General features: G+C 43.5%; 1 protein-coding gene across 1 annotated transcript in view; it reads right to left on the reverse strand.

Annotated features, from left to right (window-relative positions):
* Positions 1-6,712: 6,712 nt before the first annotated feature.
* The window catches only part of LOC120018674 (signal-induced proliferation-associated 1-like protein 3), a 35,576-nt gene continuing 23,498 nt past the window's right edge, over positions 6,713-18,790 (reverse strand). The window contains exons 12-21 of the mRNA XM_038961875.1: positions 15,259-15,383; positions 12,662-12,777; positions 12,114-12,565; positions 11,026-11,253; positions 10,730-10,892; positions 10,366-10,549; positions 9,899-10,048; positions 9,475-9,601; positions 8,849-8,930; positions 6,713-8,232 (exon numbers count right to left, since the gene is read on the reverse strand). Coding sequence (XP_038817803.1) covers positions 8,089-8,232; positions 8,849-8,930; positions 9,475-9,601; positions 9,899-10,048; positions 10,366-10,549; positions 10,730-10,892; positions 11,026-11,253; positions 12,114-12,565; positions 12,662-12,777; positions 15,259-15,383 — 1,771 coding nt within the window. The 3' untranslated portion in view covers positions 6,713-8,088. The remainder of the gene's footprint in view (positions 8,233-8,848; positions 8,931-9,474; positions 9,602-9,898; positions 10,049-10,365; positions 10,550-10,729; positions 10,893-11,025; positions 11,254-12,113; positions 12,566-12,661; positions 12,778-15,258; positions 15,384-18,790) is intronic.

Below are 18,790 nucleotides of genomic sequence, written 5' to 3' on the forward strand. Positions count from 1 at the left end.
AACTGACTGGCTTTCTTGACATCTATAGTTCTCTCTCTGGTACGCAATCTGGTTTCCACTCAGGTTATGAATCTGTCACTGCAACCTTAAAACTTCTTAGGGAAGTTGCCAATGCCAGCGACATTTTCACTTTTGGATGAATTGATGCCCAAATTAAACAGCCTCGTACTCTGTCCTAGATCATATGATATGCATATTATTATTACTATTGGATAGAAAACACTCTGAAGTTTCTAAAACTGTTTGAATTATATCTGTGAGTAAAACAGAACTCATATGGCAGGCAAACTTCCAAACAGGAAGTGAAAATTGTGAAATGGGTCACTGTGAAAGGCATCGCCTATTCAATTGCCTTATATTTATGGATCTGTATGCACTTCATACGCCTTCCACTAGATGTCAACAGGCAGTAGAACGTGGAATGAAGCATATAGCTTCATGTGGGACCGGATGAGAGCCTTTGGAGTGACAGGTCAGGCAGATTGCCAGTTTTTGGCCACGCACACAGGGCATGTGATATCCTTGTCTACAATGCATTAGATAGACATGAAGAAATACTCCGTCTGGGACGTTATTGGATATATATGAGAAAAACATCCTGAAGATTGATTCTCAACTGAGTTTGACCAGTTTATTCGATTTGTAATATCACTTTTTGAAGTTTTCGTTCATTAGCGTAAAGTTCGATGGACACGTGAACTACACATGCTAGCCAAAGTTGCGTAATGGACATTATAAGTAATGGACATTATAAAACAAAAAAACGATTTATTGTGGAACTAGGATTCCTGGCACTGCATTCTGATGAAAGATCATCAAAGGTAAGGGAATATTTATGATGTAATTTCGTATTTCTGTTGACTCCAACATGGCGGAGAATGGCTGAGCGCTGTCTCAGATTATTGCATGCTGTGCTTTTTACTAAAGTTATTGATGAGTATTTCACGTGGCTATCTGTAATTACTTTCGCTATTTTGGAGCCATTTCTGAACATGGCGCCAATGTAAAACCACGTTTTGTGGCTATAAATATGCACATAATCGAACAAAACATAAATGTATTGTATAACATGATGTCATATGACTGTCATCTGATGAAGATGTTCAAAGGTTAGTGATTTAATTTTATCTCTATTTGTGGGTTTTGTGAAAGCTATCTTTTCTGTGAAAAAATGGCGGTGTGTTTTTGGATATTGTGGTGAGCTAACATAAATATATGTTGTGTTTTCGCTGTAAAACATTTTAAAAATCTGACATGTTGGCTGGATTCACAAGATGTTTATCTTTCATTTGCTGTATTGGACTTGTGATTTCATGAAATTATATTATATCCCTGTGGCGCTAGGCTATGCTATGCTATTCAGCGTTTCTGATGAGAATGATCCCGGATCCGGGATGGGTAGTCCAGAAAGGTTAAAAGGTCCTAAATGACACAATTGCCCTTGATTCTAAGCAATGTTGTGCTTTTGATACGGTAGACCATTCCATTCTTGTTGGCCAGCTAAGGAGTATTGGTGTATAAAGTCAGAACATCTACTGTCTCAGCCACTGCCTGTCACCAAAGGCGTACCCCAAGGCTCGATCCTAGGTCCCATGCTCTTCTCAATTTACAACATAGCTCAGGCAGTAGGAAGCTCTTTCATCCATTTATATGCAGATGATAGTGTTATACTCAGCTGGCCCCTCCCCGTATTTTGTGTTAAATGCTCTACAACAAAGGTTTCTTAGTGTCCAACAAGCTTTCTCTGCCCTTAAACTTGTTCTGAACACCTCCAAAACAGAGGTCATGTAGTTTGGTCAGAAGAATGCCCCTTTCCACACAGGTGTTATTACTACCTCTGAGGGTTAGAGCTTGAGGTAGTCACCTCATACAAGTACTTGGGAGTATGGCTAGATGGTACACTGTCATCTCAGCACATCAAAGCTGCAGGCTAAGGTTAAATCTAGACTTGGTTTCTTCTATCGTAATCACTCCTCTTTTCACCCTAGCTGCCAAACAAACACTGATTCAGATGACCATCATACCCATGCTAGACTACGGAGACAATTTATAGATTGACCTGTAAAGGTGCCCTCGAGCAGCTAGATGTTCTTTACCATTCGGCCATCAGATTTGCCACCAATGCTCCTTATAGGACACATCACTGCACTCTATACTCCTCTGTAAACTAGTCATCTCTGTATACCTGTCGCAAGACCCACTGGTTGATGCTTATTTATAAAACCCTCTGAGATACCTACTGCATCCCTCATCCTCCACATACAACACCCGTTCTGCCAGTTACATTCTGGTAAAGGTCCCCAAAGCGCACACATCCCTGGGTCGCTCCTCTTTTCAGTTTGCTGCAGCTAGCGCCTGGAACGAGCTGCAACAAACACTCAAACTGGACAGTTTTATCTCAATCTCTTACTTCAAAGACTCAATCATTGACAGTTGTGGCTGCTTCACATGATGTATTGTTGTCTCTACCTTCTTGCCCTTTGTGCTGTTGTCTGTGCGCAATAATGTTTGTACCATGTTGTCTTGCTGTGCCGTCATGTGTTGCTGCCATGCTATGTTGTTGTCTTAGGTCTGTCTTTATATAGTGTTATGGTGTCTCTCTTGTCGATGTGGGTTTTGTCCTATATTTTTATTTTAATCCCAGTCCCCGTCCCCGCAGGAGGCCTTTTGGTAGGCCGTCATTGTAAATAAGAATGTTCTTAACTGACTTGCCTAGTTAAAATAAAATACCATTGCCAAAAAAAAAGAAAAAAAGACAGATTCTATCATTATGAAAGATTTTTAATATATGTTCTTATAAAATAATGAAAACAATTTACACTTTTAAAATGTACAGTCATTGATACAACATCCCCAAGGAAAACAATGTTCAACCGTAAGTTTGTCAATGCATAAAGCACTCCTGCCTCGTGCAGAATGCGCCAACAAAGTAAGAAAAACGATGTAAATCATACAAATCAGCTTTATACAAAGATTTAAAATCAAACAGCATATACAGAAATAAAAGTAAATTAAGTACCCTCTTAATTTCACTATTTTGTATTTTTCATGTCGCAAAAGTGGCCAATATGTTCCAAAAATAAATTAGACATTTAAAAAAAAAAAGATTCATACAATTGATCCATTTACCAAGTTTCGATGTTACCATTTGTGATTTGTGCACATGCAACATTGATGCACCGAGCTATGTTCAACATGTACAGTACAAGTTTGGACACACCTACTCATTCAAGGGTTTTCTTTATTTTTACTATTTTCTACATTGTAGAATAATAGTGGAGACAACAAAACAATGAAATAATTGAAATGCATTCCAGGAGATTAACAGGTGTGCCTTGTTAAAAGTTAATTTGTGGAATTTATTTCCTTCTTAATGCGTTTCAGACAATCAGTTGTGTTGTGACAAGGTAAGGGGGTATACAGAAGATAGCCCTATTTGGTAAAAGACCAAGTTCATATTATGGCAAGAACAGCTCAAATAAGCAAAAAGAAACTACAGTCCATCATTACTTTAAGACATGAAGGTCAGTCAATTCAGAACATTTCAAGAACTTCTAAAGTTTCTTCAAGTGGAGTCGCAAAAACCATCAAGCGCTATGATGAAACTGGCTCTCATGAGGACCGCCACAGATAAGTTCATTAGAGTTAACTGCACCTCATAAATCGTCAATTAACTGCACCTCAGATTGTACCTCACAGATTTCAAGTAAAACACATCAACATCAACGGTTTGAGGAGACTGCGTGAATCATGCAGTCAAATTGCTGCAAAGAAACCACTACTAAAGGACACCAATAATAAGAAGAGACTTGCTTGGGCCAAAAAACACAAGAAATCTGTAGCGATAAAAATAAAAAACAGCATTCTGTAGCGATACGCCATCCCATCTGGTTTGCACTTAGTGGTACTATAATTTGTTTTTCAACAGGACAATGACCCAACACACCTCCAGGCTGTGTAAGGGCTATTTGACTAAGAAGGAGAGTGATGGAGTGCTGCATCAGATGACCTGGCCTCCACAATAACCTGACCTCAACCCAATTGAGATGGTTTGGGATGAGTTGGACTGCAGAGTGAAGGAAAAGCATTCCAGGTGACTACCTCATGAAGCTGGTTGATGGATGCAAAGCTGTCATCAAGGCAAAAGGTGGCTACTTTGAAGAATCTCGCATATAAAATATATTTTGATATGTCTAACACTTTTTTGGTTACTACATGATTCCATGTGTCATTTCATAGTTTTGATGTCTTCACTATTATTCTACAATGTAGAAAATAGCAAAAATAAAGAAAAACCCTTGAATGTCCAAACGTTTGACTGGTACTGTATATAACTACAGTTTTCTTGAAATCAAATACAGCCAAACTAAATCCTTAAAAACACCCATACCCCTCCACACACAGATAAACTAAATAAAGATTAAGACATTGCAGATATCAACATCACAGCACATTTGCTGAGCTTCAGTGATAACATGAGTGTGTAGGGTTGTTTGAGTTGCTCTTGGTATGTCCAAGATGATATAACTGGCTGGAGGAGGATGAGGCAGCTTACAGTACACAGAGAAATGGAGACAGATGTCTGTACACTGCATTCGGAAAGTATTCAGACCCCTTGACTTTTTCCACTTTGTTACGTTACAGCCTTATTCTAAGATGGAGTCAATTGTTTTATCCTCTCATGACTCTACACACAATACCCCCACATTTTTCACATTTATAAAAAAATATCACATTTGCATAAGTATTCAGACCCTTTACTCAGTACTTTGTTGAAGCACCTTTGGCAGCGATTACTACCTCAAGTCTTCTTGGGAATGACGCTACAAGCTTTGCACACCTGTATTTGAGGAGTTACTCCCATTCTTCTCTGCAGATCCTCTCAAACTCTGTCAGGTTGGATGGGGAGCGTCGCTGCACAGCTATTTTCAGGTCAGTCGAGATGTTTGAGCGGGGTTCAAAGTCCTGGCTCTGGAGCAGGTTTTTAAAGATCTCGCTGTTCTTTGCTCCGTTCATCTTTCTCTCTATCCTGACGAGTCTCCCTGCTGCTGAAAAACATATCCACAGCATGCTGCTGCCACCACCATGCTTCACCATAGGGATGGTGCCAGGCTGTCATGTGCCTTTTACTGAGAAGTGGCTCCCGTCTGGCCACTCTACCATAAAGGCCTGATTGGTGGAGTGCTGCAGAGATGGTTGTCCTTCTGGAAGATTCTCCCATCTCCATACAGGAACTCTGGAGCCATGTCAGAGTGACCATCGGGTTCTTGGTCACCTCCCTGACCAAGGCCCTTCTCCCCCGATTGCTCAGTTTGGCTTTGCGGCCAGCTCTAGGAAGAGTCTTGGTGGTTCCAAACTTCTTCTATTTAAGAATGATGGAGGCCACTGTGTTCTTGGGGACCTTCAATGCTGCAGAAATATTTTGGTACCTTCCCCAGATCTGTGCCTCAACACAATCCTGTCTCGGAGCTCTACGGACAATTCCTTTAACCTCATGGCTTGGTTTTTTCTCTGACATGCACTGTCAACTGTGGACAGGTGTGTGCCTTTCCAAATCATGTCCAATCAATTGAATTTACCACAGGTGGACTCCAATCAAGTTGTAGAAACATCTCAAGGATGATCAATGGAAACAGGATGCACCCGAGCTGAATTAAGTCTCATAGCAAAGGGTCTGAATACTTAAGTAAATACATTTTGCAACAATTTGTAAAACCTGTTCTCGCTTTGTCATTATGGGGTATTGTGTGTAGATTGATGAGTGGAAAAAATTATTAAATACATTTTAGAGCAAGGCTGTAACATAACAAAATGTGGAAAAAGTAAAGAGGTCTGAACACTTTCCCAATGTACTGTATATGTTGCTCTTATCTAAATGTAATGTCTCTCGTAAATGTACAGATGTTTTTGAAAGAGTGAGGGCAGGGTTGTGTAATTTGTTTCGTATGTTTGTGTTTTTGTGCCATATGCATGTGAATGTCCACCGATCCAGTCACAAAGGGTTTACACCATATAGGTACATGTCCACACACAAAACAATAAATACAAATAAATAGTACAGTCCGTAAAAGGGGATGTCTGTGAAGGGTCCTGAGAGTAGTGAAGGGAAGACAGGATTCCAGTTGAGGCAGGGCAGGGGGTTCCTGAAAAGGGGTTCTACGACAACTTAACTGTGCTAGGGGGTTACATTTAATGGAACGAAAATAGAAATATGGTCCTTCAGGAGACAGTTTCATAATTTTAGTGAATGGATGTGGCCCAAACGAGAATTGGAACCCACACCGTTGGTTTTGCCAGCTCCGCGCTCCCCTCCATTTATCCCACATTCATAACAAATAATGGACACAAAGATGCACATCGGTAAGAAAAATAGTTTCTATAGAGAATATAACCAAGCTAGTTAGGAGAACGTTTGTGTGTTGATTTAGTTTAGTGTATTCCTGTCGGATGGACATTTCTTTGTTTTTGAAATGGCCACACGTTTCACAGACCCATCACCACAAGATAAGTTACTTAAGTTATTTAGCTAGGTCTCACAGTTGTGTATAAATTGTTCAGTTTGATTCTGCAGACACGAGGACTGTTAGCAAAACGTATGTATAATACCCCTTCATTCTAGCACACACACACACACACACACACACACACACACACACACACACACACACACACACACACACACACACACACACACACACACACACACACACACACACACACACACACACACACACACACACACACACACACACACACACACACACACACACAGCTATTGTACCATGACACAGGTGCTACAGTGTTTAAGAGATCATTTCTATGTATTTTCTAAATGCACACAGATGTGTGTACTAGCAGTTGGTAAACAAAACAGAAACCACTAAATATGATAATTCTACATATGTAAAAAAAAAAAAAAAAAACTGCTTAGATATTTGTAAATACCTTTAACATTGACCGTTAGCCAAAAAAAACGAGATTCAGATACTATCATTGAGTTTATGACACTATATACTGTCTATGAACGAACAAGATGCCTCGTCTCATCTCACTAGCATAGCTGTCATAATACAGCTTGCTCATGACTGAAATGCCCCGTGCCAGCCTATCACACACACTCAACAAAGCGTATCAGTACAATATGCATGTGTTCAAGCTATATGTTGAACCACATGGGCAAAAGTACAGTACCACATCTTTTATAAACACACGTCTCCCAGAGCATTCTGGGAGTTGGAGTCCTTTTTTTTTTTTGAGCCAGAGCTCGTGTTTGTTTTTGGCTGATTTGCTTCAGGAACAGTATTAGGCCTCTCTGGGTGATCTAGTGTTCTACAGTTCATAACATCTCTCCTCTTTATTGGCTTTTACTGACGCAGGTGTGTACAAAAATAAAAACCTACAAGCAGGGACAGAGGGATTCACTCTGGGTGCACAGGCTGAGGGAGTCAGCTTGTGCTGTGTTGGGACTCTTTTAGAGTAAAAAAAAAAATAGGCGTGTCTACTTGCAGGCTCTTCTGTCTAGGCAATTCGGTTTCAGATGAGCCAACGGGGATCCATTGGTTCTCTGCAGTCCCTGTGTCCGTCCAGCCCAGAGCGAGGCAGGGTTTCTGGTTGTGGGTGGTGCACCACAGAGAGGGTGGCGGCATAACGACAGGTCTCTCTCCCCAGAGCAGGTCAGTGGTGGAGAGGTAGTGCTCCTCTTCTCCCCTACCATCCTACCCCTCTAGGAGAGGCAGGAGGGAGATGGTGTGGTTGGAATGTGACAGAAGCAGCAGGCGAGGGATAGAACGTGAGAATGTAGGGGGGGGGGCGTTCTTTCCCTCTCTTATTTTCTTGTACATCACTTCACACACTAACTTCTATTTTCTATTGCCCATGTATTCCACAGTGCCTAACCAGACCCACTAACAAATCCATTCCCCACTCAATCCCAACAGCATGAAACTCACTGTGACTGTCTTTCCACTAAAATCCCCTTTATCCTAACCTCTTCCCTCCTCTCCATCGTTCTCTGGCTTAGGTCACAAGTTCTCTCTGCGGATGCTCTCGCACTCTCTCTCCGAGGTCACTTCCTGTGTTCGTGTGAGCTCACTTCCTCTGCGGGGGGTCGGTGAAGAGCAGGCTGAACTTGCGGAGCTGCTCGCTGGCCGAGTGGCTCTCTTCCTGGAGCCGCTGGTTATTCTGCCGCAGGTTAGCCATCTCAGCCAACAGGTGCACTTTGTCCTCCTTCTCCTGAGGGACAGAGCGGGAGGGAATGCGGGGGAAAGACAGAAAGAGAAAGGGAAGAAAGTGTTAATTATCTTGATCTTTTTTGCATTGGTATTTTTTTTCTCTCCCCAATTTCGATCTTGTCTCATCGCTGCAACTCCCCAACGGGCTCGGGAAAGGCGAAGGTGGAGTCATGCGTCCCCCGAAAATTTCCTCCAACCTAACCACGCTCCTTAACACCCGCCCGCTTAACCCGGAAGCCAGCCGCACCAATGTGTCGGAGGAAATGCCGTTCAACTGGCAACCGGAGTCAGCCTGCAGGCACCCAGCCCGCCACAAGGAGTCGCTAGAGTTCGACGAGCCAAGTAAAGCCACCCCGGCCAAACCCTCCCCTAACTAGGACGACGCTGGTCCAATTGTGCGCCGTCCTATGGGACTCCCGGCCACGGCCGGTTTGTGGCACAGCCCGGGAATAAACCCGGGTCTGTAGTAACGCCTCTAGCACTGCGATGCAGTGCCTTAGACCGCTGCGCCACTCGGGAGGCCGTTTATTTATTACCAGTTTCAATTCTAGCTGTGCCAGTGGTACAGCCATTTAAATTAGCATAGAGTCTAAATGTCTCTCTGGTGTAAACAGTACCTTCTCCAGGTCAGTGTTGAGCCGCTTCAGCATCACCTCTAGGCTGTACAGCCGTCCCGAAAGGTCGTTGGGTACCTCATCCCTGAAAACACACAAAGACATTAACTCACACTGTCTAATGGGTTAAGTAGCAGGTAGGGCAGACGGGTTTAACAGGTGTGTTCAACAGAACAACAGAGTTTGTGAGGACCGTACAACGTGTTAGTTTGGTAAACAAGAGGCAGTTTCAGTGACAGGCTGGTTGTCGTCATGCCCTGAGACAACACAAGCTGAACAGGCCAGACTGCTTTAACTCAAACACTCCACTGTTTGTTCACTACAGCAGGTGTTCAGAGATCCTTGGTAACTTGTTTGATCCATGTGTAATTACCACAGCTAACCACAGGATGGCACTGCCAGTACAGCTCTCTACATGTGACAGGTGAGGTTGACCTGACAAAAGGAAAATGGGAAGTCCAAGTGTAGGCAGTGCTTTTATACACTCAAATATTGTGTTTAGGATTTGGAGTATCAGTGTCAAATAGACGAAACAATCCCCATCTGCTGTAACCGCCATGATCTTACATTGTGCGTCTGGTGGCTACGGACCGTGATTGTTTGAGCTGGTGTGTGAATCAGAGACTTACCCGCTGAAGGTGGGGGTAGAGCGTGGAGTCTGAGTTGTTTGGAACTGGACTGGACTGATGATCGGCCGCATGTCTGGAACCCCAACTTGAGGCTCGGTGAGCGAGAATAGAGACACTGCCCTTTGCACTGTAACACACACACACAGTTACAACGCTGCATTTCCCCCTTCACAATCAGCTACCAATCAACAAAGACTGCCCCCCCCCCCCCATCTTCGCAATCAGCTTTTACAAAGGTCTCAAGGGACATTTCACACAATCAAGCCCGTCAAGGAGCAGCCCAGCTGGGCTAGGGCTGTAACTGAGGCCCAGGATCATGTCTCAGTAGGTCCCTGCCCGCTGGAGCTGCTGTGAGAGGGTTTGTGGTGGGCAGGGGACTAGATATCTGAACACACACACACACACACAGAATACTCACACTCACCCTCGTAGGCCTTGGCAGCGTTGACCAGGCTGGCCCACTCCAGGCCACAGGCAGTGTCAGGCAGGGGTATGAGCCCCGGGTCCAGCCTCCTCAGTGGGGGAACCTTATCCCTCACCTCTTTCAGAGACAGCTCCGACGCAGACATAGGGACTGGCCAGCCAGGAGGAGGGCAAGGAGGTCAAATTAACTAAAGACTTAGCAGATTAGCATTCATGACGACGTCGTATGATAAACTTTGCTTCTTGAAAACGTGACGGCTGACATGCAAAACATTTTGGGACAGTATAAAAAGTGGACTAGTTAAAGAAACGCCAAAAGATCGTTTTTGAGTGGACTATTCCTTTAAAAGTAGCACAAAAATGATTCCTTGTATAACTATAACTGAGCTCTGTGCCTTCTTGACATACCATAATTAGGTACGGATACAATGAAGTGAGAAGGTAACATCAAGCTGTGGCCCCACTCACCCTTCTTGTTGGGCATGTGGCTGGCAGAGTGTGCGTGGCGCCGGGTGGGCAGGGTGCAGGTGAACAGCAGGTCGCTGGGAGTGCCCTGGTCAAACAGGGGGGCAGTGCTGGCATAGCTGGCATCCCTGCGCCCGCTGCACAGAGACTCGTCTGAGAACGTGCGCTGAAGAGTGCGCCGAGGAGACTTAAAAGAGAAGAGAGGGAGGTTAGTTGTGGGGTAGTATGTTTGTGTGTGAGCAAGTGGTAAGGTTTGGGGTGTGTATGTGTAAAATAGTGTGTTGTGTAATGTATGTGCGTGGGCGTGTGTGTGTGTACATGTACTGTGTGTGTTCATGTGTGTGTGTGTACTGTGTGTGTCCCTCACCATGTCTCTTTGTGGTATCTCGCCAGGGCTGTCCATGATGATGAGTTTCTTCAGGTCGTCTTCGACGGTGCTCTTGTGGGATCTCCGTGGAGACCGCAGGTCCCTTAGCGACGCTCTGAGACGGGGCTGTCCGAACACGTTCTTAGAATTCACGTCCACCTGCCTGAACACACACAAAGCAGGAATATAGGTTAAATACAGCAACAACTTATCACACCGAGCATGGCTTAACACAGTGGCGTGATGCTTGACTTTTGTGTTGGTGGTGTAGAAAACTAGTGCACACACACACTTACTTCTTGCTGCTGTCAGAGCAGTAGGTAGTGGGTATGTTTGAAGGGGAGGGGGCGTTGTCATCTGGTTGCCAGGGGCCCAGCCTGTTCTTGCTGCATAAGGCCTTGGGGGCGGAGCTGGAGAGAGGGGTGGAGCTGAGTAGAGCAGAGTTGGGCGTGACCGTGGCGGCTCGGACCGGTCGCGATTTCTCTGCTGCAGGGGTCTTGTAAGCCTGGGGTGTGTAGCAGGCCCTGTGGCGACACACAAACAGACACACGCTCCAATCCATAAATCGATCTCTATCTATTTACATGCATAACAAAGTCAATATCAATGGTGCATAGGTTTTAGAAATACACACATGCTTGAATTGATGGATCGATTCAGGGTGAGATCCACAACACAGACACAACAAACCACATGTCATGCAGAACAGCTGCTGGTGGAATTCACTTCTCAAATCCCATTGGTCTCCCAACCCAATTCCACCAAAAGCCACCTCAACCAACATCTGTTAGTGCCACAGCATGATCAGTGAATATCCCTGACCAGCCATCATGGCTTTCACTGGACATCATACATCCAGCACACCATCCACCCAATCACTCGAGCAACTAACCATCTACAAAATGTCCATCCAACCCACCATCTCTCAATACCTCCACCCATCCATCTTACCACTCACACGTCTCTATCCCCATTTCCTAAGCTCCTGTACCACAGTTTAGACTACATACCTGTATGTTACGTGTTGGGTGCCTCTGTGTGTCAGAATGCCAGTGTCCTGTCCTGTTCCCTGAGTGACTGGGTATAGACTGGGGGTCCAAACCCCCAATCCTTTAATCCCCCTTTCGGAGTAGCTGGACTCTCTAAATATGTGTCTACATATATGTAGGGCAGGGGTGATACATCTGACCCATACATGCCCCCCATAGGGATTAAACACTTGTGTGTTTTGGTATGTTCAGCATGAGGGGTGGGATGCCTGTGTGGACAAAGCATACAGTTCTTTCTCCTCCCCTTTCCACTCTCTTTCCACTACTAAAAGCCCACCAGAGTTTGAGTGTATAAGCGCTAGCAGTGTGTGTGTGTGTTTTTGTGTCTCTCCTACCTGGGTTTTAATGAGTCTGGCTTCTCCACGTTGGATCCAGGAGGGAAGGTGCGTGTGCGGTATCCTTTGTTCTGATTGGCAGGTAATACAGGCGATGACTGCAGTCTCCGCCCCTCGACTACGTTGCCCCTTGCCTCAGAGAGCTCCTGCAGCCCGCTATTATAGGTTGGTGAACAGTGCAGGGGCTTCTGTGATTGGCTGGACTGGTTTCCGTGGCGTGCGCCAGGCTTGGCGTTGTAGAGGGTGGGGGCGTCGATGCCGCTGTCGCTGGACCCGCCCTTACTGAGGGGGTCGGGGTCAGGTTCGGCCAGGTCGCCTAGGTAACCCCGGGACCCCCCCGGGCCTCCTCTCTCCCCCCCAGCCCCGTCGAACCAGCGCTCGTCACTGTGGCTGCTGGACGCGTTACTGGAGAGAGTGTTACTGCTGGAGTGGCTGGAATACTGGGTCTCACCCTACAGAGAGCGGGATGAGGTGAAAGAGACGGTAGATACACAGAAAAGCAACAGGCAGAAAATGTCTCTAAATAAAAGAGGACAGTTATATCTGACCTTTGAGTGTCTGTTGGGGGAGTCTTTCCCTGGGACGTCCTGTCGGGTGGGTTTCCTCTGCCCCCCTCCTCTTCCTGGCCCCCGAGATGATGAAACTGGGACATGCCATAGGGGCTCTGGGCAGAAAACACACACACACACACCATTACACATTACAGGCCTAATGTAGTGACAGGTGTGGTATGTAGGCCATATACGTGTGTCTGGTCACTGGTAATACACAGTGTATTGAGGTAGTCAGAAATCAAGACCCTTTTCTGGTGATGGAGATGGATGTAGAACTCAGTTCGATTTGGAGCCACTCCAATTGACTGTCTTTAATCCGGACTCTTTATTTCTGTGTGTACGCATATGTACAGTTGAAGTCGGAAGTTTACATACACCTTAGCCAAATACATTTAAACTCAGTTTTTTCAAACTTCCTGACATTTTAATCCCTGTAAAAATTCCCTGTCTTAGGTCAGCTAGGATCACCGCTTTATTTTAAGAATGTGAAATGTCAGAATAATGGTAGAGAATGATTTATTTCAGCTTTTATTTCTTTCATCACATTCCCAGTGGGTCAGAAGTTTACATATACTCAATTAGTATTTGGTACCATTGCCTTTAAATTGTTTAACTTGGGTCAAACATTTCAGGTAGCCTTCCACAAGCTTCCCACAATAAGTTGGGTGAATTGTGGCCCATTCCTCCTGACAGAGCTGGTGTAACGGGGGCTGATTTCAAGTTTTCATAACATTCGTAAATCGGTATTTTTGGGCACCGATTTGCCCCAATTTTTTTTTTACACCTTTATTTAATCTTTATTTAGCTAGGCAAGTCAGTTAAGAACACATTCTTATTTTCAATGACGGCCTAGGAACAGATTTTTAACCTTGTCAGCTCGGAGGATCCAATCTTGCAACCTTACAGTTAACTAGTCCAATGCTCTAACACCTGATTACATTGCACTCCACGAGGAGCCTGCCTGTTAGCGAATGCAGTAAGCTAAGGTAAGTTGCTAGCTAGCATTAAACTTATCTTATAAAAAACAATCAATGACTGTCATTGCTCCAATGTGTACTTAACCATAAACATCAATGCCTTTCTTAAAATCAATACACAAGTATATATTTTTAAACCTGCATATTTAGCTAAAATAAATCCAGGTTAGCAGGCAATATTAACCAGGTGAAATTGTGTCATTTCTCTTGCGTTCATTGCACGCAGAGTCAGGGTATATGCAACAGTTTGGGCCGCCTGGCTCTTTGCGAACTAATTTGCCAGAATTTTACACAATTATGACAACATTGAAGGTTGTGCAATGTAACAGGAGTATTTAGACTCATGGATGCCACCCATTAGATAAAATACGGAACGGAATAAACGTTTTGTTTTCGAGGTGATAGTTTCCGGATTAGTCAAAGGTATATGGTTTAGATAGTCGACGCGTTATAATTCCTGTAATAACTTGCGGCTGAATTTGAAAGGGGTTCCTTCGTTATTTTACCGTTCATGTCTTCCATAGAGAATGTCTTGATCTACTTCAAATAAGGTCTGTGTTTCGTGCAGGCTTAAACCGCCTCGACGTTTTGATACCCGTGTAAATCTCACTAGGATAAGGTAACGTTTGTCAACATATTTTCATAAATCCACTCTACCATTTTTTTTATCTTCGCTTATATTTAGGCAATATTGATCAGAGTTACCTTGTCCTATGGATATCTACACAGTTATAAAATTGGCACGGTGCTGTAAGCCTACACGAAACACAGACCTTATTTTAAGTGAATCTAAAAATATCCTATGGAATAAACGAAGGAACCGCTTTTCAGATTTTGCTAGGTGTCATGGGAATTATGACTCGCACTTTGGTTGTCAATTCTTACCATGCCCATTATTAAAATAGGATTTCCTGCATATAGATATTAAAGTTTTGGTTTTCAACATTCATCACAGGTAACTTAAACTCTATTTTTATTCAAACAGTTGAGAGTATTTGTCTCCTAAGCAGACTTCAGTATCATTGTCACTTTAGAGCTGTGTGCGTGTGTGTGTATTTATGTATTATATTAAGTTAAAATAAAAGTGTTCATTCAGTATTGTTGCAATTGTCATTATTACAAAGATGTGTGTGTGTATGATATATATATATTTTTTTTAATATATATATATATATTTTTTAAATAAATCGGCCGATTAAATCGGTGTCGGCTTTTTTTGTCCTCCAATAATCGGTATCGGTATTGAAAAATCATAAAATCGGTCGACCTCTAATGTAAACTTCTGACCCACTGGGAATGTGACGAAAGAAATAAAAAATTAAATAAATCACTCTCTACTATTATTCTGACATTTCACATTCTTAAAATAAAGTGGTGATCCTAACTGACCTAAGACGGGAATTTTCTACAGGGATTAAATGTCAGGAATTGTGAAAAACTGAGTTTTAATGTATTTGGCTATGGTGTATGTAAACTTCCAACTTCAACTGTATGTAGGTATGTATATATAAACACACACAAACATATAGAGTTACCAGGCTATATATATATATATGTGTTTGTGTGTGTGTGTGTTCTGTATGTTTGTCTACATACATGTGTGTGTTTGTGTACCTGTCTTGCAGCGCTCCATAGTGCTTTCCTGGCTCGTGAAGCCCGAGGAGGACTCTCCACTAGAGGTGATGTCCAGACTGAGATGAGGTTCGTAGGCCAGCAGGGGACGCTGGGCTGAACCATACCTACACAGATAAGAGGAACAGAAATTTTACACACACACAATATTTTACTATACACCGTTATTGATGCATGGGCCGGTTTGGGTTTTTACAGCGTTATTTCAATGTTTGGTTTGTTAAATGTGAGACACCACTCCAGCGAGTTTCTGGTTTTATAGTTTACTCTGTTTGCTACTTGAGGCATCTCTCCCTCTCCTCCTGCAAATAATGTTTTTATGCTAAAAAAAGGTTAACAGAGTACTAGCGAATTCCCATAGCGGACGTTAGCTAAATACAAACAAGGCATAAGCTAAATGCAAGGACAGACAACCAAGGTCATGAAGTTATAGAACTATCTCAAAAGGCTACTCCCACTTGATCCAGAAGGGGATTGATCGTCTTTGCTGTAACCAAGAAGCTTGATATTGCAAGCTAGCCACCTAACGTTATAGCTAGCAAGTAAGCTAACCAAATGCATAGCTGGAGCCCTGAGCTGGAGACAATATATTTGGCACATCTTAAAAAGTTAACTTATGGTTATAAGATATTTGGATGGCAAACATTTGTAGTGAATTTGAAGTATAACTTGATCACCTCTCCTGTGCTTCTCAACAGTTTATCGACACGTTTTCTCCACATGCTCCTTGTAAACAAAGTTACCATGTGAATGGCTCAATTACATTTTTTTGTTGTTGAATAAAATGAATAGAAAATCACCCTCTGTACTTCAAAATACACCTGTATATACGGTATACTGCCCAAGCCTGGTCCAAAAGCGGTTGCTGTCTGCGGTTCTGAAACAATCTTCAGTGCACCGTTTAATTGCCGCCTTTCCCTATGTTGCGATGTGCATAATAGCAAAGTTAACCAGCAACTTGGTGTTGAGAATAATGAGGCGGCAGCGGAGTGAGAAGACGAGGAAACAGCCCTTGCCTTAATTATCTAAGAAAATTGAGGAGAGAGGAAACCCCAACTTAATTCGGTCTATAAGCCATAGCCTCACTGTTAAATGTGACTGGCTTTATAAATGATACATACAGTGCATTCGGAAAGTTTTCAGACCACTTCACCTTTTCCACATTTTGTTATTTTACAACCTTATTCTTAAATTGATTAAATTGTTCCCCCCCCTCATCAATCCACACACAATGCACTGTAATGACAAAGCAAAAACAGGTTTAGATTTTTTGGCAAATGTATATAATTTTTTTGTTTTGTTGAAATATCACATTTACATAAGTATTCAGACCCTTTACTAAGTACTTTGTTGAAGCACCTTTGGCAGCAATTACAGCCTCGACTCTTCTTGGGTATGATGCTACAAGCTTGGCACACCTATATTTGGGGAGTTTCTCCCATTCTTCTGTGCAGATCCTCTAGCTCTGGCAGGTTGGATGGGGAGCGTCGCTGCACAGCTATTTTCAGGTCTCTCCAGAGGTGTTCGATCGGGTTCAAGTCCGGGCTCTGGCTGGGCCACTCAAGGACATTCAGAGACTTGTCCCGAAGCCACTCCTGCGTTGTCTTGGCTGTGTGCTTAGGGTTGTTGTCCTGTTGGAAGGTGAACCTTCGCCCCAGTCTGAGGTCCTGAGCGCTCTGGAGCAGGTTTTCGTCAAGGATCTCGCTGTACTTTGCTCCGTCCATTTTGCCTCGATCCTGACTAGTCTCCCAGTCCCTGGTGCTGAAAAACATCCCCACAGCATGATGCTGCTACCACCATGCTTCACCGTAGGAATGGTGCCAGGTTTCCTCCAGATGTGATGCTTGGCATTCAGGCCAAAGAGTTGAATCTTGGTTTCATCAGACCAGAGAATCTTGTTTCGCATGGTCTGAGAGTCTTTAGGTGCCTTTTGGCAAACTCTAAGCGGGCTGTCATGTGCCTTTTGATGAGGAGTGGCTTCCGTCTGTCCACTCTACCATAAAGGCCTGATTGGTGGGGTGCTGCAGAGATGGTTGTCCTTCTGGAAGGTTCTCCCATCTCCACAGAGGAACTCTGGAGCCATGTCAGAGTGACCATCGGGTTCTTGGGTCACCTCCCTGACGAAGACCCTTCTCCCCCGATTGCTCAGTTTGGACAGGCGGCCAGCTCTAGGAAGAGTCTTGGTGGTTCCAAACTTCTTCAATTTAAGAATGATGGAGGCCACTGTGTTCTTAGGGACCGTCAATGCTGCAGACATTTTTTGGTACCCTTCCCCAGATCTGTGCCTCAACACAATCCTGTCTCGGAGCTCTACGGACAATTCCTTGGACCTCGTGGCTTGGTTTTTGCTCTGACATGCACTGTCAACTGTGGGACCTTAAATAGACAGGTGTGTGCCTTTCCAATTCATGTCCAATCTATAGAATTAACCTCAGGTGGACTCCAATCAAGTTGTAGAAACATCTCAAGGATGATCAATGGAAACAGTTTGCACCTGAGCCCAATTTTGAGTCTCATAGCAAAGGGTCTGAATACTTATGTAAATAAGGTATCTGTTCCTTATTTTTTATAAATTTGCAAAAATATATAAAAACTTGTTTTCGCTTTGTCATTATGGGGTAGTGTGTGTAGATTGAGGATTTATTTATTTATTTTTAAAATAAGGCTGTAATGTAGCAAAATGTGGAAACAGTCAAGGGGTCTGAATTCTTTCCGAAGGCACATCTACAGAAATAAGACCGATCCTGCTTCTATTGCCTGTTTGAGTGTTTGTTTAGTAGCCTACTGATTCCATGAGCACCAAGCCCCACGAACCGCAAAATGTTGGATAAAGCAACTTCACAAATTTGTCTGTTTTTAATCTACCTACGCTGTAATAAAGGCTTTAAAAAAATAACTCCGAACAGACACTGGTATTACTTATCATTTATTTTGTGTTGTTTACACTGTAAGAAACTAAATGGCTGACATGATGTTACAGCTTCAGCATGGACAGCGCAATAAACACTTGCTGAGCTGTGTTGCCTTTTCGCTGCAGCAGGGAGGAGAGAGAGACAACGTGCGCCAGTCACACAGCGGTTTTTATTTTTACACAGCGTGGCCATCGTGCTCCCTCGAGTCATTTGTCTGTCGTAATTACCTCATCAACCAGTGTGCTTAAAGCATCAGACAAGCTCAGTGCAAATATTTTATTCAAACGCATAGGGTGTGTCTATACATAGAAAATTACACGTTTAAAATGTTTTACCCACCGATTGGCCAAAAGAACAGATGACTCTATTTTTGTCGGCGACAGCCCTAACACACACACACGTTTAAGAACATTTCCCAGTTTGTTGTTGCTATGCTCCCCAGTGGAGCTTATTTCAAACATGTTCCTCTGGTTTGGTAGGATGTAACTAAATCACCACATGCACACAAAACCACACAATATCAAGTCATAATCCAAGTATGTTCATAAATGTCTCAATGACTTAAAAATCGACAGTCAGCTTCTCAAAGCATGAAACTAAAT

The sequence above is a fragment of the Salvelinus namaycush genome, chromosome 23 (assembly GCF_016432855.1).
Source record: "Salvelinus namaycush isolate Seneca chromosome 23, SaNama_1.0, whole genome shotgun sequence".
Classification (NCBI taxonomy): Eukaryota; Metazoa; Chordata; class Actinopteri; order Salmoniformes; family Salmonidae; genus Salvelinus; species Salvelinus namaycush.